At 42.9% G+C, this 25,034-nt stretch overlaps 1 protein-coding gene across 6 annotated transcripts in view; it reads left to right on the top strand.

Moving 5' to 3' along the window:
• Window positions 1-25,034, top strand: part of LOC147610103 (uncharacterized) — a 59,643-nt gene that overhangs the window by 30,042 nt on the left and 4,567 nt on the right. For all 6 annotated transcript variants that reach the window (XM_086786952.1, XM_086786953.1, XM_086786955.1 and 3 more), the window contains 10 exons: window positions 21,941-22,015; window positions 22,110-22,177; window positions 22,314-22,416; window positions 22,515-22,646; window positions 22,744-22,848; window positions 22,947-23,633; window positions 23,862-24,436; window positions 24,545-24,668; window positions 24,770-24,826; window positions 24,977-25,025. In XM_086786952.1, the coding sequence (XP_086643078.1) occupies window positions 21,941-22,015; window positions 22,110-22,177; window positions 22,314-22,416; window positions 22,515-22,646; window positions 22,744-22,848; window positions 22,947-23,633; window positions 23,862-24,436; window positions 24,545-24,668; window positions 24,770-24,826; window positions 24,977-25,025 (1,975 nt within the window). The remainder of the gene's footprint in view (window positions 1-21,940; window positions 22,016-22,109; window positions 22,178-22,313; window positions 22,417-22,514; window positions 22,647-22,743; window positions 22,849-22,946; window positions 23,634-23,861; window positions 24,437-24,544; window positions 24,669-24,769; window positions 24,827-24,976; window positions 25,026-25,034) is intronic.

A 25,034-nucleotide genomic window follows, 5' to 3' on the forward strand; every position in this document is an offset into this window, starting at 1 on the left:
CCATCATCAGAGCGGTCACCAAAATCGCCTTCATTAAGGATGTGGCCATCATCATCAAACTGGGGGGGTCTCTCCTCATGAGCATGAGTGGAGTGGGCAAGAGGAGTGTCCTTGACTGCAGCAATAGCTAATGAGCTATTGGAATCTCGTTGAACGTAAGTCTGCACCGGGTGACTCGAGCCATGTTGAATGGGGCACCCTCACTTGGCTGCTACTACTCCGCCTCTCTCTGTACCTGAATGGCTATGACCGGCTCGAGTACGAGTGACCCGTAGATCAATCTCCTCTTGCTCTTTATAAAGGTTTGCATGTATGTGCTGCTCTTCCGAGTTTCGCTCTCAATGCACACACTCCGAAGAGTGTCCCTGCCAACTTGAGCTCATCTACATTTACCTGCATAATGCATTGTAAATTCAAGAATTAAGACGAAAACTTTGAAGTTTAAACTTTAAAAACTAAGAGGCAAGGCTAGGTAGGGGCCGACTCTTTTGGCCATAGTCATGGTGTGCAATGATTGCACCATGCACAAGTCAGCGCGGCAAAACACAAGCCACTCTAACTGTGTGGTGCTAAGCCTATTATGTATCTTCATGTGTATGAGTGAGTAGGCACTCCAATTCCTCTCACATGCACCCGAAGAACAATCCTAGCGAGAAAACATTATAGAGGTAAGTCTAGAAGCTAGAAGTAGAAAGTTAGAATGCCCAACGACATAAATGATCATAAAAAAAAAATCATAAAAAAAATAAAATTCGCATTGGTCCGTTTTGGTCTGTCACCGTACGGATTGGAACCCCCTGTACGAGGACTGGAAACAACCATGCTACTATACCCTTGTCCTCAGGGGTGAGTTTGAACGGCTCTGTGGTTGGGCGGTGAGCTAGACGCCATAGTCTATGCGTTTTTTCTTTATGGTTTGTTAGCTTGGGGGTTTTACATCGCTATCAGAGCTAGACCTTTTGGAATTAAGTGGGAACACTCTGAAAGGTGAGGAGAAAATCCAACGCGTGGATCTTTTGGGTTTGAATTTGTGGGCTGCTTTTTGTCTTCCAAGGTCAGGTGGTATGGGACACTTAGTGTGGAAGATGGAGTAGAGTGAGGTGTGAACAAAGAAGACGCAAAATGGTTCTTGAAATCATTGCATATCTATGGAAAAAGCAAGAGCTTTTTATCTCGTGTGTGTGTTTGTTCTCTGACAGTCTTGGTATGTGTGTGTTTGATGGTAACACCTTGGGTCTTGGTCGTTTTCATCCACAGGAGGCTTTTGAACTAATTTGTTACGTAATACAAAGGGCTGGCGAGTTCTGCAGAAAGCTGAATCCTATGTGCTTTGGTTGTGTGTGGGAGTTTATGCTTTTTGGGACTCTAGTGCATGCTTTTTCTATGTATGGCTGTGAACAGCAATACCTCGATTTGAAAACAAGAAAATGACTATAGGAAGGCTAACCCTAACAATAGTTGCCATGCGTTTCATAAAACGCGTTTCAGAAACGTTTCTTTCAAATCCCAGACGTTTCAAAAACGTTTCATACAAAGGGGTTGGTACAGGCTCCAAAATTTATATACAAGTTTATAATATGTAAAAAATATGTTGCCTTCTTTGTAAAACAATATTAAACATGCATCATTTACATATTAAAACATGTTTACAAGTTAAAACTAAAGAATCTGGGTGACTCGGTTACAATGGTCACCCAATGGACCAATTGGCATAAATAAATTGTAACGTCAAGAATCAAGATCCGGATTCCATTATCAATAATGGCAACTGCTTAAAAGTCGAGAAATAATATATAAAGTAGGCTAGCAGCTTGCAGGCAAGAGTGACATGTCCACTGAGCACTCAAAGTGATCACAAAAAGTCTGAATCCTGAGCTGATACAAAAAAAGAAAATTGAAGTCTGAAATACACAGAGTAAAGCATGCTGATAGATGCAATAGAGTCCTCAATCTGGAGTCTGGGCACTCAATCCTCTACATCCTCGATGTCCATCAGCAGCCTCCTTGGTTGACTCAGTGCCACTCTCAGAAGAGAGCCTCAGCTACCGCACTCGTCTCTCAGCTACTGCACTGGTACTAGCACCTCCTGATAATGTTAGTGTTGATGCTCGTGTGGCATGAGTAGGTGCCATCAACTCCTTATACAACATGGCATATATGTTGCGCTCCTCGTGAGGAATCTCTGGGACATCTTTTATCTTCTCAATGTCGATTTTGTCGACATTGACCTGGCAAGGCTCTATCGGATTGCTCGACTGCTCAATTCGGCGGAGATTGCAATGGCAATACACCAACCGCTCCGTTCCTTTTCTTTGTATGGCAGAGGACCCATGTGCTGTTCCTCTCACAAGGACCTAAATTGCAATCCTATGAGGACTCGAATGGCGAGGCGTTTTTGCCATTAAAAGAGAGAAACTTTGTAGTATAATCATCATTGATCAATGTATTATGTACATGTTATAACTTGTAAGTTGAAACATCAGTAGTGTCTCTTAGGGTTGTACTCACCAAGTGAGGGCTGATGATCCCATACTTCTCCCATCATGAGACTAGTTGAAGCTGTGCCATTTTGAGTTGGATGGTCAGACAGAGAGGACGAACCAAACCATGGAGGATGTTGAGGATGCATGTCTCAAGAGTGGGAAAGGTATCTTCAACAAATTGAGTTTGGTTATAACAATATTAAGTAGGTTTTAGTCCATTTATGCTGATGTATGGTTATAAGCTGAAGACACCCATTGCTGTAGGGCTACAAGGGGTTAAGTTGCAATCATCCACATCCCAAGGCTAATGCAACCGCTCCTCACTAGAGACCGACCACAATCGGGAAAAAAAACAAATGCACAAACTTAGATCACTTAACCTTGATAAATAATGAACAAAATACCATCCACAAATTTGAAAAATGACATTGCACAACTTGGCACCACCACTGGGGCTGGGAAGGGCCGACCCCCCCCCCCCTCAATACAAATTGTTTTCCTTGGAGTATTTGATGATTACATGTTTCATGGGCTTATGAGCTTGATTCCTCCATTCATGGAGTGAATACAAATGGATCAAATACCATAAATGTTGTCAGTGAAGAACGATTTGTTGATGAAGACTGTGTCACAGGCAGTCTCCTGCCTTCACTGGGCTAAGCGCCCGCACTACACTGGTCTTCCGGGACCGTGCATCGACAAGCACGCATGTACTAACACATTGCAGGGTGATTCCACCTGGCCACACCTTCATTGGGCTAAGCGCCCGCACTACATTAGTCTTCCGGGGCCAAAAGGCATGCTTGTACTAACACATGGCAGGGTGATTCATCGTGGAGGGAGGAAAACCTGGTACTTCCAATGAAAGCTTTACTCTCAAATTCCCGAGCCCATTGACCTTCACTGGCTCTCAAAACTTGAGAGAGCACGGTCAAGGCAAGCCAAGGGAAATAGGATCTCACAGAATCCCAAAAGAAAGAGAGAGAAGAAACATTTGCAATAGAAATTCTGCAAAACAAACTAGATAGATTTGATTTGCACAAAATCTTGCTAAACAAGAGCAGAAAAATCTGGTGTTGCTTGTATGAGTCGAGTGCCATTCCACGTGGAGTTGTACGGTACAGCCTACAAGTTGGTATAGATCAGATACAAGCTGTTTGGGGTCATGTACGGAATGTACAAGGCTGGTACAGCTGCGTAGAACAGGTTCAAACTTATATGGGGTAGGTACATGCAGTAGCGTATAAGGCTTGTACTGTTGTATCAGTTCGGAGAGGGGAGGAAACAACGAAGCCTTGTTTAAGTCTGCAGAGGAGAGAGAGAGAGAGAGAAAGAGAGAGTTGCCGAGTGCTTCAATACGCCGGGGGAAAGAGAGAGAGTATGCAGGTTCCGTTTCAGCACACCATATCTCTCTCATATCTTGAACTCTACATATGAGTTCAAAGTTGCAAGTGGAAAAACAAAAAGTAAGCAATGAGCATATACTTCAATCTTCTAAGTTCTATGATCTATTTAACTTCAAGAGAGAGAATAAGAGTTATACCTCTCATGAGACAATAATGTACAAGCATCGAGGGCTTCTCCAATCTTATCCATGAACTCATAGAGGAGCTCAATGGTACTCCCCTCCATGTCTGTGAGTCGAAGGACACTCACTATGAGTGTCTGCGCATCATTCCACCAAGTCTCCCTCATGACCATACGAGCAAATGAAACTGGCTTTGGTGCATCTTTGTGCCCACTCACGACATACCACTGTGCGCATTAGGCCATTGCGCACCCCCATGAACCTCTCCACCACAATGAATATGTAGGCAAAGCGGGTTTTGGATGGTTTCAAGAGCTCAAGTTCAGAATTGGCTCTATACATGCTCAGCACTTTCAGTCTCTTGGTGACAAAGTTCACCATACTAGAGGCTACAGAAAAAATGTTTATCACCCAATCTAGCTTTCCCACATCTTCAATCATCAAATCAAGGCTATGTGCAGCACAAGGTGTCCATACAATTTTAGGGAACTCTTCTTCAAGCATTCTTCCCATGAAAACACAATTCGACCCATTGTCTGTTATCACCTGCACAATGTTGTCTGGGCCAATCCCCTGTATAGCTTGGCGTATATGTCTGAAGATGAACTCCCCCGTCACCACTGTCCTCGCCACAGAGGCATCAATGGCACGAATAAACATAGTGTCTTTGCATGAGGAGACCAGAATGTTATAAACACTCCTCTTCTTCACATCAGACCAGCCATCACACATCAAAGTACACCGATACTTTACCCAAGTAGCCTTAAGAGGCTCCATCTCTGTCTCAACTGCTAGCTTTTCTCTCCGAAGCTTTGTAGTACACAAAGCCTCATATGAGGGACCATCCCACTCACAACCTATGCGTGAGATTGCTCTAAATGTAGTCCTCCATCGAGGAATTCGCAAAATATTGAAGGACAATGCACACTGCACAAAAAGTTTGGTTATCTCCCTTGTTGTCTCCTTCATGGCAGCCTTTTCAAACCTTGCCTTCACATGCCCTTTCTTCAACAAAGGTAAAGTTGTCCTGTTTGCTCGAGGTTGTGAGCTAGACCTACCCCCAACAGCAAAAGTCCCATGATGCTGACTTTGCATGTTACCTATTGTAGAATCTTGCCCTTCCAGTCATGGCAGGCTCTCTTAAAAGCTCAGGATCCATGATCTCCTCAACAGGAAGACCTAGTTCCTTAGCCTTTCAAGCCTTAAGACTTTCATAAATGTGCCTTGGTACGGCCTTACAAGGTCCCACCCCATGGCCCTTTGTATGTGTGAAGTGTGCCTTCAATTGTGTAATGCTGCCAGGATGCACGTCTGCACAAAAATTACACCTCCATTTTCTTGAGCTTGAGCCTACATACTTGCTCTCCCATGTGACATTTCTCCACAAGGGATCTTGTGTGTGAGGCATCTTGCAAAGTTGCAAGAGAAGTACCCTATAACCTGTTGCTTGCATAGGTTATGGGATAAAATCCCCATTTTAGTTGTGGGAAAAAAAGCCTGATATAGGTTAGGCAGCAAGCTAGAGAAGCCTGTATAGTTAATAGTATAGAAACATAAAACACCTAGGCCTACCTTGACTCTTGAGACCTGGGAGCAGGCTTGGAGTCTGGACAACAGTCGTGACTCGTGAAGGTGGGTGGTGGACAGGTCACAGCAGTCGGCCAGTAATCGTGAAGGTGAACATGTCACAATAGTTGGTCACAAGCTCCATAGTAGTCGGCTATGAATGAACAGGTCACAACAGTTGTCGACCAGCAATCGTGAACAACACGGTGGACAAGTCACAACAGTCGGACTCGCCCAACAGTCTTGTGGAGTCCTGGACAACAGTCTTCAGTCGGCGAACCATACACAGGCGACGGCGGCAACGAGAGTCGAGAAAGGTGACACGTCATAGAATCACTCGAAACGTGTGCGGCTTTGAAAGTACAGTGAAACAAACGTAAAGTCGGCGTCGGGCAAATATGTGATAAGACTTTTTTTTGGAAAACATGTTGGATAGATAAAAAAACGCGTTTCACTAAATGAAATGTTTCTGAAACGTTTCAGTCCGTTTCAAATGGTCTGAAACGTGTTTCGTAGCTACATTGGAGACTGGCCTAGCCTCATGTGAACATGCCACAAATATGGCCGCTCTATGGAGTGATAGTCCCATAGACGTGGCACCAGAAATGGAGATGGACCAAATGGGTGACCAAATGGTGACATCCCCTCGGCTTCTAAACAGTTGACCTCAACTGAAAAGCCTTAAGATACGTCTGCAGGAGTTGCGGGTAATCAGTCTTCTCTCCTTGTGAAATACAATTTACTCTGGCTAGAGGATCTCCTCAAGCTCATCAACCTCTGGTGGATCTTCTGTGATAGGCTCGTCAGGATCTCGCCCCACATACTTCCGTAAAAGACTCATGTGAAAGGCATTGTGAATCTTCCAATGACTGGGTAAAGCAAGCCGGTAAGCCACTTCATTGATCTTCTCAATCACCTTGAAGGGTCCATAATACCGAGTAGCAAGCTTAGGGTATGAACCCTCTTGTCCTGGCCTCTTACGAAGCCTAGCTTTCTTAAATTTCAGCAATACCCAATCACCTTCTGTGACTTGCATGTTCCTTCTATGCTTGTTGGCAGCCCTCTTATGCTTGTCTTGAGACCGTGCAATGGTTGTCCGCACTTGAGTAAAGGCAACATCCAAATCACGCACATACTGATCGATTGCAAAAATCTCATCCTTTGTATGAAAGATGAGTGGCAAGATCACTCTGGCATAAATAATCTCAAATGGGGCTTTTCCCATGGAGGCATGCACCGTGTTATTCTACAAGTGGAAGGTACTTCTTCCATGCATTCTTTTGATCTGCCACATAACACTTTAACAAATCCAACACAACAGAATTTGTAGCCTCACTCTGACCATCTGTTTGCGGGTGATAGGCGGTTGAGAACTCAAGCTTAGTGCCCATGTTGTCCAATAGAGCCCTGCAAAAGAGGCTCGTAGTCCTGAGATCTCTATCCCCAACGATGGATTTTGGCATACCATGGTGCTTAAATATCTGAGCAAGGAAAAGCTTCACCATATGATCGGCTTTAATGGTTTTCTTGACTGGCAAGAAGTGAGCTTGCTTGCTTGCTCCATGCGGGGATCTAGGCAAGTCCATATTGAAGTCCATGGTAATACTTTCCCATGGCTGTGAGGGAATAGGTAAAGGTCGAAGCAAACCTGGAAGCTTTTCGAATTTCACCTTCTGGCAAGTAATATATGTGCGTACATATGCTTGGCCAAAAGAAATCTCTCTCTATCATACATGTCGTAGGAGCATGACATTCCTCCATAACCTTTGGATGCATATCCTTCACCACACATAAGCAGTCATCCTTCATGAGATAACCCTCTTTGATCACATAACCGGCATGTGTGTGACCAGCCATCAAATCACCCCAAATATGTGAAAAATCAACATCCAAATGGTATAAATCACGCATGGCAGTCAAATCTCCATGTGAGGCCACTGAAATGGCAGCCACATATGGCCTCCTGGATGAGGCATCTGACACTACATTCTTCTTTCCCGAAGTATGTACAATCTGAAAATAGTACATAGAAAGGAAATTTCCCATTCTCATTTGCTTCTCCAAGAGCTTTGATTGAGATAAAAAATACCTCAAACTTTGGTGATCGGTTTCGACTATAAATTCAGCCCCAAGAAGATAATGCTTCCATATTTTCGTGGCATGTATTACAGCCAAGAGTTTTTTTTCATAAATGTCCATATGGGTCTTTGCATCATGCAATCTACGACTTTCATGGCCACTCCACGACTCTATTGATTTAGGACACACCCCCTATGCAATTCCCACAAGCATCACATTCCACCGTGAATGGCTTTTGCAAGTCCGGAATGATCAATATAGGCCCACATTTGATAGCATCATTGTTTAAAGGCATCCTGTTCATCTTGGGTCCATTTGGAAGTGGCTTTCTTCTTTGTAAGCTCATGTAATGGCGAGACAATCTTGGCAAAATGCCTTATGAACCTTTTGTAATATGAGCATGATCCAAGAAAGCTACGGACCTCATGCATAGTATGTAACTTTGGCCAATTCCGAATGGTTTCAACCTTAGTAGGATCCATTCTCACACCCTCTTTGGATACAATGTGTCCCAAATAGTGTATTTCTGAGAGAGAGAACTCACTTTTCTTGGCATTTATGAAGAGTTTATGCTTTCGCAACTCCTCAAATACTGTGGCCAAGTGAATCCTATGCTCCTGCTCATTCTTGGAGAAAACCAAGATGTCATCAAAGAATACGCCTGTGAATTTACGATTAGCTCAAAATATCGTGTTCATCATACGGTTAAATGTTGCTGGGGCATTGGTAAGGCCAAAAGGCATCACCGAAAACTCATACAATTCAAAAGCTATCTTAAATGTGGTCTTATGGACATCCTGGGGTACCACTCAAATTTGGTGATAACTACTCTTCAAATCAATATGGCTAAAACAAGCCGAACCATCAAGTTTATCCAAGATATCATCTATGCGCGAAATTGGGAACCGATTCTTGATAGCGAGCTTGTTTAGAGCTTGGTTATCCACGCACATACAGCATGAGCTATCTTTCTTTTGCACAAGAAGCACGGGAGAGCAAAAAGGTGAGGAGCTTGGTTGAACCAAATCCTTCTCGAAAAGCTTATTAACTTGTTTCATGATTTCCTCTTGTTGTGCGGCACACCCATGGTATGCGGGTTTGTTAGGTGGGGAACTACCTGGCACAAGATCTATGTGATGATCCTCGGGCCTCTCAAGAGGTAATTCTCTTGGCAATGCATGGGCAAAACAATGCGTTGGTCTTTGCACCCTTTTGCTTCGGGCACTCGTTACGCATGTGTCCTTTTTCTTCGTAGATGAAGCAACGTCTCTCCTTCTTGAGCTTCAAAGTCTTAACGAGACGTTTCTTCTTCGTTGGTGTCGAAGTTGAATTCTTCGAAGGTTGGTCCGAAGACTTTCCTTCAGTCGTGCTAGCCATTGGTGCGGAGAACTTCCTTTTGTGCTTGTTCCCTTGCTCGGTAATGGGTTTAGACTTGGAAGAGACCAATGTATCATCATAGATACGAGCGGAATGAATGGCTTCGTTCAAAGTTTTGCATTTGTGTTTTTAATCTGTAAACGGTGTGAGTCGGGTAAATCGGCTGCTATGAAGAACCCCGAAAGAGTTGCGGGATCCATCTTCGTAGCTTTCATCTGCAAGTTTCTAAATTTCTAGAGATAGACCTCATAAGTGAGGTTCTGCGAGGTCATGGTCAATGTAGCAAACCGGGCAACAACATCATAGTCATCCTCTTTCTTGAGGAATTCTTTCTTGAAGACGTCTTCGAACTATGCCCAAGTCGTTGGTTTAGGGTTGAGTTCCTTCCACCAAAGCAAAGCTTTGCCTGAGAGGAAACCTGCTGCTAATTGTATCTTTTTCCCATCGTCATATGGATGGAACTGAAAATGGACTTGCCACTTATGTAGCCAAGTGTCCACTATCTCCTTGGTACGCTGCTTTTGCTCGCCCCTGAACTGTTCCGGAGTAATATTGGGGCCCAAAGCAGATGCCAAGGTATCCATACCCGAAAGAGTAGATAGGATAGTGGTCAACAAAGAGATGGAGTTCTCAAAGCCTGTATCTGCGCGGCGATTTGTGCTTGACATTCGGAGGAAGAAGCTTCGAGAGCAACTTCAAATTCTTGGAAATCTGATTTTGACTCATAATCGTCGAAAAGATCGGCATCGGTGTCTTCAGTAGCCGGCAGGTCATTACGTTCGATAAGGAGCTTCAACTCAGATTCTTGGGTCGACATCTTGAAGAGGACAAGGTGAGAGAAAAAGTATTTATCTTGCACAAGGAGAGTGCTAGAGAACTCGAGAGCTTGAGAGCTTGAGAACTTCAAAACTTGAGAGATGTGTGGCAGGAAGCCCGCTTAAGGGGAATTTTTAGGCTTCCCCAAAAGCTAACTGTAGCTTTTGCTTTTGTGTTTTTTTTTCCCCCTCTCTCTCTCTCTCTCTCTCTCTCTCTCTCTCTCTCTCTTATATATATATATATATATATATATATCTTAAAAAAACACTTATAAAGTAATATGTGGATTTTTTTAAAACCCTTTTTACCAAAGTGTGGGTTACCTTTGGTGCAGATTGAAACGCCGAAAGCAGCGTGGTGGATTTAAAAAAAAAACAAAAGCTAAAAATACCTCCACCTGGCAACCTGCTTTTGCGTTTTTTTGTAGCACCTTCATGCCACCTTGCGCTTGCTTGCCAGCACCACCTGCGACCAGCCTGTGTACGGGTCCGACTGCGAAGGTGTGATTGAAGTTGCCGCCTGCGTACCAGCGCTTGCCTGCGCTTGCACACGTACCTGGCCTGCCTGAGCGTACAGATGACCGGCTGTGTTGCCTGCGTATCTAATCGGCCTGCGCTCCACTTGACTGTGCGAAAAGAGCCGGCTTGCTTGCGTACCGATACCCACAAACTGCGTGTAGCTACGTGTGATGAGATTCTTCACACATAGAGCTGCGCAATAACCATACAAGCGCTACTTCTCTCTCTCTCTCTCTCTCTCTCTCTCTCTCTCTCTCTCTCTCGCATCCAGCCGACTGGCTTTTTCTTTTTTCTCTAGTCCTCATCATGCACATAGTGATCTCTCATGGAATCCAACTCTATGATAGGCAATGGTCACTGAATATACTTGTGGTCTCCTAGATAGAGCATCTGCAACCACATTCTTCTCTCCAGGTGTATGGATAATGAAACCGGCCTTCAGAAATTTGACAGGCGGTGGAACAAACACTCGCACACAAAACACTTCATCACCCATGGGAACTTGGAAAAGGAAAACAAACAGGGGAGCTAGAGTGCTCCTGCAAATAGTACAAGGACACCGATTGGTCCCAAAACGCAGTGGCGCCCCTTGCGGTATTTCTTTACTTGATCAAATAAGAGTACAAAGTACAACTTGTCGAATCCTTTACCAATAGGATCCCTTTTTGCTTTTCACCCAAGACTTTTTCCAATGCCCGAAAACGCCTCGAGGATTGGCTTTCCACTGGGTCTGGTATCGCATATACTTGCCTGGAAATGCCTGGTCTTATATGGTTTCATGAACGGAAATTGCTCATGCCAATGCTGCATTGCATAGTATCTTTATGTACTTGCCTGCAAATGAAATTGCATGCTGTTTTCATGCCTGCATGACCTATGTGTAGTTCCGGGCTAGGGGACGCCCGCCCGTGAACCGTGCGTGTGAAACTGTCTGCTGACATGGTTGTGTGGCATGTGAACAGGTGGTAAGTATTACCCAAACTAGGCTCAAATAGCCCTTAGGACTTGGCCAATATTTATAAGTGAGTGCGTTCCCACTTCATTAAAGTTTGGACGCCCAAAAGTCACTTATAAATTATGACCGCTTCCAAGTTCACACTCACTGAAGTCCCGAGCGGGCAAGACTCAATGTCCAGGACCTGATCCTCCCTTTTTACTCATAAATGGGCATCTCCCCATGTCTCCTCACCTGAGTGGACTCCAATTCACATACTTATTAAGAGAAATTCGTGTTTTCTCTTCATGAGGATTTTTGGAGGCTGAAAACTCTGTTTTTCCACCATTTCTCTCCATTTCCAAGCTCTCCATAGCCATACCCAACTTGCTATGGTGTTTTCCAAGCTTCCAAGAGTGTTTCCAAGTGCTAATCACTCTCCTACTCACTCCCAATGACTGAAATTCAGCAAAACAGCTCTCATTTTTGCTGTAATTTCTGGTCTTTTTGCTGAAAACCCTAATTTCAGCCTTCCTTTCTCAAGTTGAACCATAGGGGAAGCTTTCCCAGGGTTCCCTTCATCCTCTTGAAGACTTTTGTCGCGAAGGATTGCGGCAAATTGAAGATATCAACACTTCTAAAGCTTCCAACGCGAAGGCTTCCGCTTGCAACAACTTCTATGAAGACTGGTAAGCTAATTGGACAATGTGTTGTCATTACTTACTCAGTAGAAGGGCAGGACTCCTTGTTTAGCCGCCCTGTGTAGTATTTCTCTTGTCCTGTGTGCTCTTGAAGATGTTGCTACCTTGCTTGGTAGAACATAGAGCCAATGGTAGAGAATATGGGCACTGAAGTCGGGCCGGGCATCAAAGCAGCTCCTTGGTGATCTACATCGACATACCATTGTTTTCTAAATGCTGAATTTCATATGCATTGGCATGGAGGATTTTGCAATGGATGCCCGTGAAGCTATGTATTGAATTTCTCCAATAGTAATACAATTTACTCAAGGGAGGGGTCGGCCGTTTCGGCTCATTGTGTGTCTCTTGTCAATTCAGCAATTTACTTCTTGTATTTGAGCAAGTGTCTTTCAAATCTTAATGTATTTAAGTGTATTGATTAGCATTGTGTTCAACCAAGTTACACAAACCAATCCTTAACAAGACCAAAACCTCCATCATCACGGGCTCCTACGATGAAAAAGCAACATACAGAATCTGCAAAAATAGCAGTATGCACAGAAAAAAACAGCAAGCTTCTTGAACTCATACCTTTTCTTCGACCTCATCTTCTCTACCTACCGACTTGCTCGTTCACGAGGCTTGCTCTGATACCACTGTCAAATCCTCATAGGATCACCTCGTGGAACGCTCCTGGTACAAGACTCAAACCTGCAAACAAACCAAACTGTCAAAATCCCATAGATCTCCTCGTAGAATGTTTCTGGTACGAGACTCAAAACCTGCAAACAAACAAACAAACAAGAAGGAGGTGCGGGCCTGACTCACCACCCAACCATGACAGTCGTGGGCAAGCCCACAGACTTGGCTGTCCCCACCGAGCCATGAGCTGAGCTAACTAGGTCGATGTACCGACCAATCTCTACCTCTCGACGTCCTATACCGCCACGAAGCTATCCTCGCGGGCCTCGAGACTGCTGCTGGCCTCGGTTGCGTAAAGCAGGTGCACGTCTGTACTAGATCCAAGCTCCAGACCATAGAGCTCTCACAAATCATGCGAGACTCTATATGACTAATGACTAACCTCAACCACCCTTTTATAGACTCTTGGCCGGTCATCGGGCATCCATACTTGGGTGTCCGCCCATTAGTCAATGTCTCCCATGTAGCGTCCTCCTCAACACGATCCTTCCACTTGATCTTGTATTCCGTGATAAGCGTATTACGTAATCTTCTTTCATGAAATCCAAGAATCTTTTCAGGTTCGTGTGGAACAAATGTCATGTCCTCGACATCTATGATTTCTTGAGGAGTAACTAACTGGTGTGTTCCACCCAGTACTTCCTTAAGTCTACTGACATGAAATACAGGATGAACTTTCACATGAGAAGGCAAATCCAATTTATATGCTACTGAACTAATCCGTCGTGTAATACGAAATCGTCCACAGTATCTAGGAGATAATTTCGGTGATCGACCTGTCCGTAAAGTCTCGGAATCTTTCGGAACTCAAAAATATACCATCGTTCCTTCAGAGTACTCTCTGGGTGAATGATGTCTGTTAGAATAAAATCTGTCTCGGTCTTGAGCACCTCTAATAGATTCCTTCGCAACTTGTAACATTTCTTGCATATCTTGCAAAAAATTACGTGCTGCATCATGCTGAAGTCGTGAGAATCCCACTGTAACAGGTGATTGAGGTTGAAAATCATACATAAGTATGAAAGGACTAAAACCTGTACTCGTATGCTTAGTACTGTTTTATGCAAATTCTAACATAGGAAGATAATCCTCCCATGAACTTTGTCTTTTGGATACATATGCTCGAAGCATATCCTCCAAAATCTGATTCACTCTCTCAGTCTGGATCTGATTGAGGATGATCTGAGGAACTCAAATTTAAAGTTGTTTCCAACTTCTCAAAAACAAGTTTCCAAAAATCACTTGTAAACTTAGAGTCCCTATCACTGACTATGTCTTGCGGTAACCCGTACAGTCTAAACAATTGCTTGATAAACTGCCTTGCTAATTGCGTAGCTGCAATAGTCTTCCGTGTCGGTAAAGATCTAGCCATTTTTGTCAAGCGATCTACCACAACCAAAATTGAATCGTGGCCTTGATGTGTTCTTGGCAATCGAGTAATAAAATCCATGGAAATACTTTCCCATTTATTACATGGGATTTGCAAAGGATGCAACAACCCAACCTGTCTAAAGCGTTCAGCTTTATTTGCTTGACAAACTTGACACTTGAGAACATAATCTTCTACATACCCTTTCATCTTTGGCCAATAAAAAGTGTGTTTCACTAATGATAGCGTCCTGTGTATCCCAGGATGTCCAGCAGAAGGGGCGTCGTGACACTTCTTTAGAATCTTGCACCTAATGTCTGGGATTTGTGGTACATAAATTTTCTCATTACGGAATAGTAAACCATTCCGAATCATCCCCTGGCCTCCTGCAGCGTGAATGGTAGGCTGCTTAGTCATTGAGTCTTGGTCAATCAATGAGCTCCCGTCCTGTCCTGGATCTTCTGCCAAAATGGACCAAAATAACTATCACTCCTGCAAAGCCCTCTCAATGACTGAAATAAGTCAGTAGAAATCTCGGTGAACGACAAAGTATTCACCTCTCTAATTTGACTAAGCGCATCTGCAACACTATTCATGGACCCTTTCCGATAACGAATCTCAAAATCAAAATCTTGCATTAACTCAGCCTATCGAGCTTTCCTTCCTCTCAAATCATCCGCATCACACACATACTTGATTGACTGATGATCAGTCAATACTACAAACTTGGAGACAAATAAATAATGTCTCCAAACCTTGAGAGCATGAATCACAGCATAAAGCTGCTTCTCAAGGGTTGGCCAACGAGATTGAGTATCGTGTGGCTTTTCACTTTCAAAAGGAACAGGTCTAGCATCTTGAAATAAAGCAGGCCCGATGGCATAGTCACTGGCATCAGTTTCAAGAACATAAGGCCGACTAGGATCGAGTAATTTGCCATTCCAAATCATTATGGTGGTAGCATATATTGATACCAAGTTCTACACTCACTATTGGGCATTGATGACGTTAGTGGGGATGTCGTAGTATCTAGTCCATACCATGCATGATGGAGTTGATGGTTTAGTGTCTTGTGGATGACCACCATGAGGTTATAAATTGCACTTTCTTATAAGGTGAACTCCGGCATATTCTTGGATTTATCTAGGTGTATATATATTCCAAATTATCCCACTCTCATTGTGGGAAAAGTTGACATGGTTGGAAAAGGTCCAGGCACCTAGCTTCTTCATCAAGCGTTTCATCTTCCTCATCTTCTTTTCCTTCTAGGTCACCCTCTCCACGGCATGGAAATAAAGGGAAGAAAGGTAAGCGCAAAGCTAAGGAGTTCAAAGGAGGAGGAAGGATGGTGCGGTTTACACCATATGATGGAGCTTATGGTTACACAAACAAAGCCCTTACTTTTATCCGCCAATTTGATATTGCTTTCGGTTTCGAAAACTATTTAGAGACATCCAAGATTCGTATGGCTAGTTTACATCTTGCTGAGACAGCCAATGCATGGTAGGGTGCACTCATGTTTGAGGGAACATCTCCCAAGAAATGGAAAGACTTCAAGAAGTAGTTTTATGTTCAATTTTTACCTAAGAAGTTTGAAGATGATGTGCACCTTGCATGGGAAAGATTACGGATGGAAACAAGTGACAGTTAATCACTACAACAAGAAATTTTGGATGCATATCTCAAGATTACTCCTTTTAAAGAGATGTTTGAGAAGTCTAAATTAAGAAAGTATTGGGCCTGTTTGCATGACTACATTCGAGGGCTATACCTGTTGTACCAGCCACTGTACCTGCTGTTCCAGCCACTGTACTTGTACTAGCCACTATACCTGCTGTTCCAGCCACTAAACCAGTTGCACCAGCCCTTGTACCAGTTGCACCAGCCCTTGTAACTGCTGTACCAGCCATTGTACTTGTACCAGACCTGTTTATTGCTGTACCGGCTGAATGGAGAGCTGTACTGGCTGAACCAGATCTATTGCATGAAGATGGTTGCCTCGTGCTGGGCTGTGTTATGACATTTGTATATGGGTAATCTAGCATCGCCCATGGGGAGAGTAAGGCCCTCGACGCTTGTACATGATATTATTCTCTTTGGGTAATAAATTACATCTCTCTTTTATAGTTTTGTGGATTAGGTGGCGTATGTGCTAAGGTTGTGGCCATGTTTAAATGTTTTAATATGCATTGATGGTATCAACAAGTGTGTCAAAGGTCCTTAGTCCCTTGGACACCGTGAGTTACATCCGATGTATTGGAAAACACTTTAGAACCCGAGGCTAGAGAGTTATGCCTCTATTGGGACAAAGTACGGAACAAGAATGCTCTAGTGTTGTTTGACATGGGAGCCACATATATTGTGGAAAAGTTGGGTATCAAACACACGGAGATAGGACCGGCCTTGCGTGCGGAACAAGTGTTTCGTGGTGATGCAGTGGCAGTAACGCCCATCATTGGGTAAGTTGAGGTGAGGACTCATGTCCAGTTTTATGTGGACTACGAAGATTTCTATATCACCTTTGAAGCACTCGGATGTCATCTTGGGGATGCCATGGTTCCATAGGAAGAGTGCTATTATCCAGATTCCCAAGAGGACTATTTATCTTAAGCATAAGAATAAGGATATCACTATTGTAGCAAAGAAGAAGGGAGATACCATCCCCATTGTATCCCATGTATCTATTTCCAAAGCCGTAGAGTCTTCCATCTTCGCGTATATGATCTTTGTAAAGGATAAGAGTGAAGACTTAGTGAAAGATTTGAACTCTTTTGAGAGGGAGAGACTTCAGTTTTAGAGGGATACAAGGATTGCTTCACGGATGTTATTCTAGGAGAGTTGCTGTAACGGAAAGGCATCTGTAACACAGAAATCTTATCAATCATGAAAATTGAACAAACACATGAACATGTGAGAAAAGAGAGAAGTAGACAACTCTGCACAGTATACCACACTAGGGGCCAAAAGATGGGTTGAAACACCCCCCCTCCCCCTCCCCCTCCCCCCTCCTCATGGTTAGATTACCAAAAAAGAGTCTGCTGCAGATACAACCTTGCGAGTGCCCAAGGATTCTCCATTGGCCAGCACTTGATTCTTCCCGTACACGATGAAAACAAAAGCAAAACATATGTTGAATTTGGTGTTTGTTCATAGAACAAGAGAGCTTTCCCAGCTTAGAGCACATGTAGGACAACCGTGGACAATCCACAACATTCCCACATCAGCCCAGGATAGCCGTGTAACTCCATCTTCCACCTGTCAAGCCCACAGAGCAAACCGACCAGCTTTGAGGGGCTGTTTCAGCAGTCGACCAGCTCTCAGAAAGCCTTAGGAAAAAGTTGACCAGTAGAGGTTTACATGCTAGAAGGCCACCGGCCAGCAGAGGGAGGTCTTCACACAAGTCAACCAGCTTTCTGGTGTCCAAAGATGAGTCAACCATCAGCTTTTCAAGGGCTGTTAGCAGCCGCCCAGTACTAGAAAAGCCTTCAGAGTAATCGACCAACACCCTTCTTCCACTTGGTTGACATCCGGTGCGATGGTTAGCGGTAGGTAGCTCCAGATCAGGTCAGCCAGCCCTCCATGCACTAGGAACGCATGCACATCAGCCCAAACTCGAGTTTCCTCTAGTAATAGAGCTTGTCCTCCAATAATAACTCAAGCGTGTGGTTTTTAGGTCCAAGAACAAGCCTTTAGCCCATAATATGTTTGGTGCCCGGCTTTGGTTGCCACGTGTATTAAAATAGTCCTGCCCAGTGTGAATAACTTATAAATTTGTCTGGTTACTTACAAGTGAATGTGAACTTGCATCAATAAATATTAGTATATGAAATCATAAAGCTGTAAATTGAGTTTTCAGGGACACTTACCTGTAAAACACATGTAGGACCACCTGTCAGTCCCAAACAGGTGTGCACACACACGCCGAGAGGGTGCCTAGGCATTCCGGGCCCCATGGACAACAGAGGTAGTAATCTCAGGCATTGTCCAGGCAAATAAGACAATTCATCCAAATATAAAATCAAAGTCATACACACACGAGTGCAGCTAGACTGGAAAAAACACCCATATGCTCAATCGTATCAAGTAAAGTGTTCGGGGATTCATGATCCTTCCGGAATCTTTCCAAAACATAAATACAGATAATCACAAGGATTGCTAGTCGCGAGAAATCACATCATGTCAGTATCCATGAGCCACACATGTATTGTCATGTTAGGTTCCATGAGCCATACATGTACTATCATGTCAGGCTCCATATGCCATACAAACACACCATGTTAGGCTCCACAAGCCATACATGTATGTCATGTCAAGCTCCATATGCCACACATGAATAGTAGAAAACAGAAGCAATCAGGAATTTTGTGACATTCCCTCCGATTGATATGTAAATGACCGCAACTGAAAAGCTTCCAGATAGGCCGTCAGAAGTTTCGAATAATCTTTCGAATAATCATTGTCCATCGATAGCCGAAGAGTTTTTAGATTTCACAAGATACCTGCGTACTAGCTTGCCTCTAGTGTGCTTACACTCCTTATGAAAAACCATCTTCTCGGGTTGCAATACCTCCTGAAGCTCATCCACCTCTGGTGGATCTTCCAAAACTTGTTCCATAGGAGGTGGTTGTATATAAGGCCTAAGTAAGCTGACATGAAATGTATTATGTATTTTCCAGTGATCGGGGCAATACCAATCTATAAGCCACTTCATTTATCTATTGTAAGATCTGGAATGGCCCATGATACTTCTTCGAAAGCTTACGATACCGGCCTTCTTTACTTGGCCGTTTTCGAAGACGTACTTTCTCGAACTTAAGAAACACCCAATCACCTTCTGTGAAAATAACCTTTCGCTTGTGCTTGTTAGCTGTCTTTTTATGCTTAGCTTGAGATCTTTCTATGGCTATCTGAACCTCTGCAAACGCAATATCCAAATCTCAGACATACTCATCTGTTGCAAAGATTTCATCTTTTGTTTATAAGATATGTGGTAGCACCACCTTGCTATAAACTATCTCAAACGGAGCCTTGTTTGTTGAAGAATGCACAATATTATTGTATGCAAACTCAACTAAGGGCAAGTATTTTTCCCAATCTGTTTTGTGCTCAAATACATAACACTTGAGGAAATCAAGTACGGCTGAACTTATGATTTCACTCTGACCATCCGTTTGAGGATGATAAGTTGATGAAAAAATCAGTTTTGTGTCCATGTTATCAAACAGTGCCCGCCAAAATAAACTAGTGGTCCGAGGATCTCTATCTCCCACAATAGATTTGGGCATGCCATCTGAGCCAAGAGCAACTTTGCGATGTGCTCTAGCTTGATTGTTTTCCTCACAGGAATAAAATGTGCATGTTTGCTAAAGCGATTAATAATAGTCCATGTAGCATCATTACCATGTACAGATTTCAGCAAACTATAATGAAATCCATGGCAATGCTTTCCCATGGTTCTTGTGGAATGGGTAAAGATTGAAGCAAACCAGGGGTCTAGTGCCTGTCAAATTTGACTTTCTGACACACCAGACACGTTAAACATAAGTTTCAATATCCCTACGTAAAGCTGGACAAAAGAAATATCGTTCCAAAGCCTGTGCAGTAGCCAGAATGCACAATGACCTGCATACCGAGGAGCATGACACTCTTTCATAACCTTTTGGCGCAACTCTTGGACCACACAAATGCGGTTTTGCATCATTAGAAAACCATCTTTTATTGAATAAGATGGGATAGCAGTACTACCATTCAAATCAGCTCAAATAAGTTGAAAATCTATGTCCAAAGAGTACATATCTTGCATCCTTGACAAGTCTTGATGATAGGTGGTAGTCACTGCATGCACTTGAGCCTTACGCGACAAGGCATCCGCTACCAAATTCTTCTTGCCTGGAGTATGCAAAATCTGAAAATGAAACATGGAACCATGTCTCAAGAAGAAAAAAGAGAAAAGCAAGACCTAACAGTTGAGGACAACTGTTTAATAAGTTGGGTGGATGTCACCAAAGCATCTAAATATAGGTTGTTGATAGGCAAAACCGCACCGCTTAAAAAAAACTTTTTGAAAAAAAGTGACGTTGATGATGTGGCGATGGTGACATGGAACTGACACGTGGCAGGATAGCAATGCAAGGTTACCGTACAAGGTTGGAATGCTGTGACTAGCTTTTGGAAAGCAAAAGGTAAAAAGTTTAAAAAAAAACTAAAAAGAGCAGCTTTTATTATTAAAAAGATGCTTTTTGGACTATAAGTGAGTTTTAAAGCGCTTTTTTGAAGTGCTTTTGGACAAGAACTTTAAATTCAAATATTTTGTCATTGTTGAGACATGTAAAAAGACGAGAACTCTCTAGCTCTAAGAACTTGTGGTTTTATTTAATATGGCCAAGGCTTTTTCGACCCCCGGTGTGGTGTCTTCTCTCTCTACTCTCTCTTTTGTTAATTTCCAAATTTTCTCAAGGTTTTTCGCAAGGTCACTGCGAAATGTTTCACTACTGAAACGAAACGATGTTGAAACAATTTATTTTGGAACAAAACGTTTCAACACCAAGTAGGTGGACAATGAAACGTTGGACCGAAACGATCATATACATAAAATGTGAAGGTACTAGCCAATAGTTATAAGATGATTTTAGCTTACTTATTATCAGAAAACAAAGAAGACATACAAAAAAGAAGAGAAAGAACAAATAGGATGAAAGAAGGAAAGAGAAAGAATTATAAAAGATAAAAAGCACACAAAATCACAACCTTTTTCCCCACATGAAACGATATGGTTTCAATGTCACATGAAACGTTTCAACACCGAAATGTGAAACGAGTTTCAAAGCCACCGAAACGAGTTTCATGGTGACCATGGTTTTACGCATGAATTTGTTGTTTTCTTGAAGATAAGCTAAGTACTCGTGCCACAACCCTTATGAAGGCCTTTTTCATTGTGGTTGGGAGGTGAGCTAGATGCCAGAGTCTATGCGTGTTTCCTTATGTTTTTGCTTAATCACAAGGTCTGTTAGCCTAGATCTTTACAGCAACCGTCACTAGAACCTCACTTGTATGGACGAGGGTTCACACTTAATATGATAAGTGGTGATGTGTCGTCCTTTGCTGCCATGGATTTCATGATTTCCGGTGCTTGTAACATAAACAGAGTAATCATGGATGATATATGGCAGTTGTATGTTTAGAGGACATGGATGCATTCATGCATGTTCCCATCCGGCATTGGTTTATATCGAGATCCATTGTTCATTGTGGGTTTGGTGAGATGCTGAATGCATGTCACAAGCTGTAAGGGTATCTATGGGACAGGTCAGAGTTGCACATCACATGTGCTTCCGATTAACATGGGGAGGGAAATATAGCTGTCTTAGAAACAGTGCTCTTTAAGATAAAACTAGATGCCTCACTACAATGCCCAACCTATCATAGATTTGAGGCAAGTTGCATGCGCTTCTTCACAAGAGATTTGGCAACTTGGCTAGCCGGAGAAGCAGGCCACATGGCACTCTCATTACAACATGTAGGCACCATGTAGGAACTACCATGTGAGACAAAGGCAGGAGACCTCCTCTTACCATGTTTCAGTCAGACATTGATTATATGGGCATATGAAGGGGTTCATCATTTAGTCCTTTGGGCATGGTTTCCAATTGTCGTTAAAAAAATGGCTTGGGTGACAAAAAAGACAGTTTTTTTTTTGGCTTAATAATTGTTCATGTTTTTTACTCTTTACATGACCTCTGACCAAATCGAGCAATTTTTTTGGGGGTTTTTTTTGAATTTCTTTGCACATTTTGTTGAATTAGATTTTCGTAATTTATGTCATCGCAGTGCATTTATTGGGTGACTGCTTCTGACCAGCTTAAACTTAATTTCTGTGTAACGGATGCAGATGCTGTGCCTGTTGAAGCAGAAGTACTTATGGAGATCCTTTTTCACATCTGCGGACACTGAAAACTTTATTGTGGTATAAGAATGTTGACTATAGCTAACAGATTTTACTTTTCTTCAAGTTACCCTCTTTGAAAGGGACTGATGCATTAACTTGTGCTTGCAAACAGGCCATAATTCTACATTCACCTGATAAAACTGTCCGATACCGTGCTGCAGTCAACTTCATGAAGTTGTGGTGTGCATAATCATGCATTAATGTTTATATATTCCAGAAGTAGTTCAGCATGTCTTTCACATCCTTGAAGTGTACTTTTACCTACCGATAGTGAACATAACGAACTATGTTCTTATCCAGTCCGTCTTCTTGACAGTGCGGTTCGAAATGGACATGAACGTATCGCCCATAGACAAATTTTAGCAGCTTTATTAGGTGCTAAAACTGAGGCCAGTCAGCATCCCAAACGTTGCCTACATGTATGCACAAAACTCTTCACTGAGAGGCTTTTGAAGACTGAAATCAAATGGACACTCCGTTAAGGCCAACATCATTAAGCAGCTTTTTTTTGTTACAGTTTTGGGAGCTTCTTGGACATCTATTTTGTACCTTAGAAGGTGCAGAGGAGCATGAAGTGGCAGAGCAACAGCTGGAGGATGAGTTACAGTGGCTGAAGTCAGCTCCTACTGCTGTTGATGACGATGATAGGGTAGCTTTCATTTAGAATTCAATGCGTTTTGTGTGATGTTTTGCATCCATGTTGTCTGGGGAGTTGTCATTTATGTGTGTGCCTTGTTCTTGTGTAGCTTTTAGAAGGTCACTTGCACTTAATAAGATTACTTGTGGAGGTACTGGATAATCGCATCATCGGTGCCAGTAGAAGCCAACAAGGGCGAGGCCTAGTCCAGCTGGTGTGTCTTACTGTTCTTAAGTTTTTAAATTTGGTTTTATTAACTGATGGTCTGGTTTGATCTCTCCCCTTACTATGCTGTGGGTTGATTGATGGCAGCTTATCAAGCACTTCCTCTTCCCTGACTCTGCTATCTTACTGCATGAGGAAGATACGATGAACTCTAGCAAAGGTCAAGTGCACGAAATTCAGTTTGGTGTGTTTGAAGTCACCCCTGAGGAGGATGGCTTATTGCAGGCCAAATGTAGTACTCGGGGGAGCCGGGAAAAGGCATTTAATCTCTTACTTTGCCTTGCTACTCATTGCAAGGAGAGTTTTGAAGAGATTGTTGATTTGATTTTGAAGATACATCTATCAGAGCGGGTTCTGGACTGGGAACACTTGCCTTCATATGGGCGAAAGGCTGTAGGTGGTTATGTGGGCTTGAAAAATGCAGGTGCCACATGCTATATGAATTCTGTATTTCAGCAGCTGTTCATGCAACCTGAAGTTCGCAGAAGTGTGCTGGCTTGTACAGAATGTGATGATGTAGAGAAGGCAGGGTCCGTTTTCTTTCAACTGCAAGCTATGTTTGGTGCTCTTCTCAGAAGTAGCCTTGACCATTACACTCCCCAGGGATTTTGGTGTGCATATCGAGATTATGATGGGATGCCTATCAACCTTCGAGAACATCAAGATGCATTTGAGTTTTTCAATCGGTTATATGATGCAATTGATGAGACTCTGAAGGCTACACATCAAGAGACCACTCTAACAAGAATATTTGGAGGAGTATTTGCACAGCAGGTAAGTATTGTAGGCCTAAGGTTAGATCATTTTAGATTTAGGGGTTATTGCAGTGTTTGCTGATTGGGTTAGATGCAAGGTTAGATTCTAGGTCTAGGTTGGGTGTCAATTAGGTTGGTAGAGATAATATTGTTCTATGCGTTGGATAAGCTAAGTTAGGTTAATGTTTGGGTTAGTGGATATAGGGCAGCAGGTATTCATTAAGGCTTTGAATATGTGTGTGTGCAGGTGATTTGTCGTGGCTGTCCACATAGGAGCGAGAGAGAGGAGCCCTTTGCTGCCATTAGTGTTGATGTAAAGAACAAAAAGGACTTGATAGAGTCTTTGGAGGCATTTGTGCGAGGTGACCTCCTAGAGGGTGACAATGCTTACTACTGCGATGAATGTGACCTTAAAGTAGATGCATTGAAACGAGTGTGTGTAAAATCATTGCCTCACACACTTGTCATTCACCTGAAAAGGTTTGACTTTGATTATGAAACCATGCAAAGGCTTAAACTGAAAGATAGATTTGAATTCCCAACTCACATAGACATGAAGCCATACACAGTTGAAGGTTTGGCATTACGGGAAACTCAAAATCATTCAGTTCCCAGCCCTAAAGGCCTCAATAATAATTCCTCAGATACAGGTAGCAAGCCAGAAAACGCGTCTGATTTCTTGAAGCCTGACCCATATTATCATTATGACCTAGTGGGTGTTGTTGTACATTCTGGAACTGCTTTTGCTGGACACTACTACTCATACATAAAGCAGCGCCCTGGAGATCATCCTCTGAACTGCGGGCATGGTCAAACTGGCGGGTGCGTACAAACTAAAGTGTATGATTTGCATTCATTATCTCTTAAAGATGTAAGTGAGCTTAAACAGCCCAATTACCTGGCTTACAGACTTTTGATTCTTCTTACCAGATGGATTGCTTTTGATGACAAGAATGTGGAACGTTATGATGTTAATGATTTGGAGAAAGATTGTTTTGGTGGAAAATATACGGTAGATGTGTATGACAACTTCTTGAAAACCACGGCTCCTCAGGTGGATGGTCATGCAGTAAGAGTGATTCTTTTTGAAAGTTTCTTGTCATGTAATCAGAAATTTGGCTTCTTAAAATTCAAGTATATATTTTTTGGCTGTAGGAGTTTGACAGGCCAAATAGTGCTTACATGCTACTGTATGAGAGGTTGCAATCTGAGGTATTATCTACCGGAGTAATGCAATTCATGAGAAAGGCATCTGTACATTGTGGTGGGTGTGTGCATGTGTGCGTGCGTTGGGGTGGGGGGTTGATGTATACTGCTGGCAGTCTTTTATGTTGATTCCGTTATTGTACCTGTTTCTTTCAGGCACCCTCAGCATGCTCTCCGGCTCAAACAGCAATGTCTCTTACCAAAGGTAAGTTGT

Source organism: Cibotium barometz, chromosome 50 (assembly GCF_041138505.1).
Source record: "Cibotium barometz isolate CiBa-2024 chromosome 50, ASM4113850v1, whole genome shotgun sequence".
NCBI lineage: Eukaryota > Viridiplantae > Streptophyta > Polypodiopsida > Cyatheales > Cibotiaceae > Cibotium > Cibotium barometz.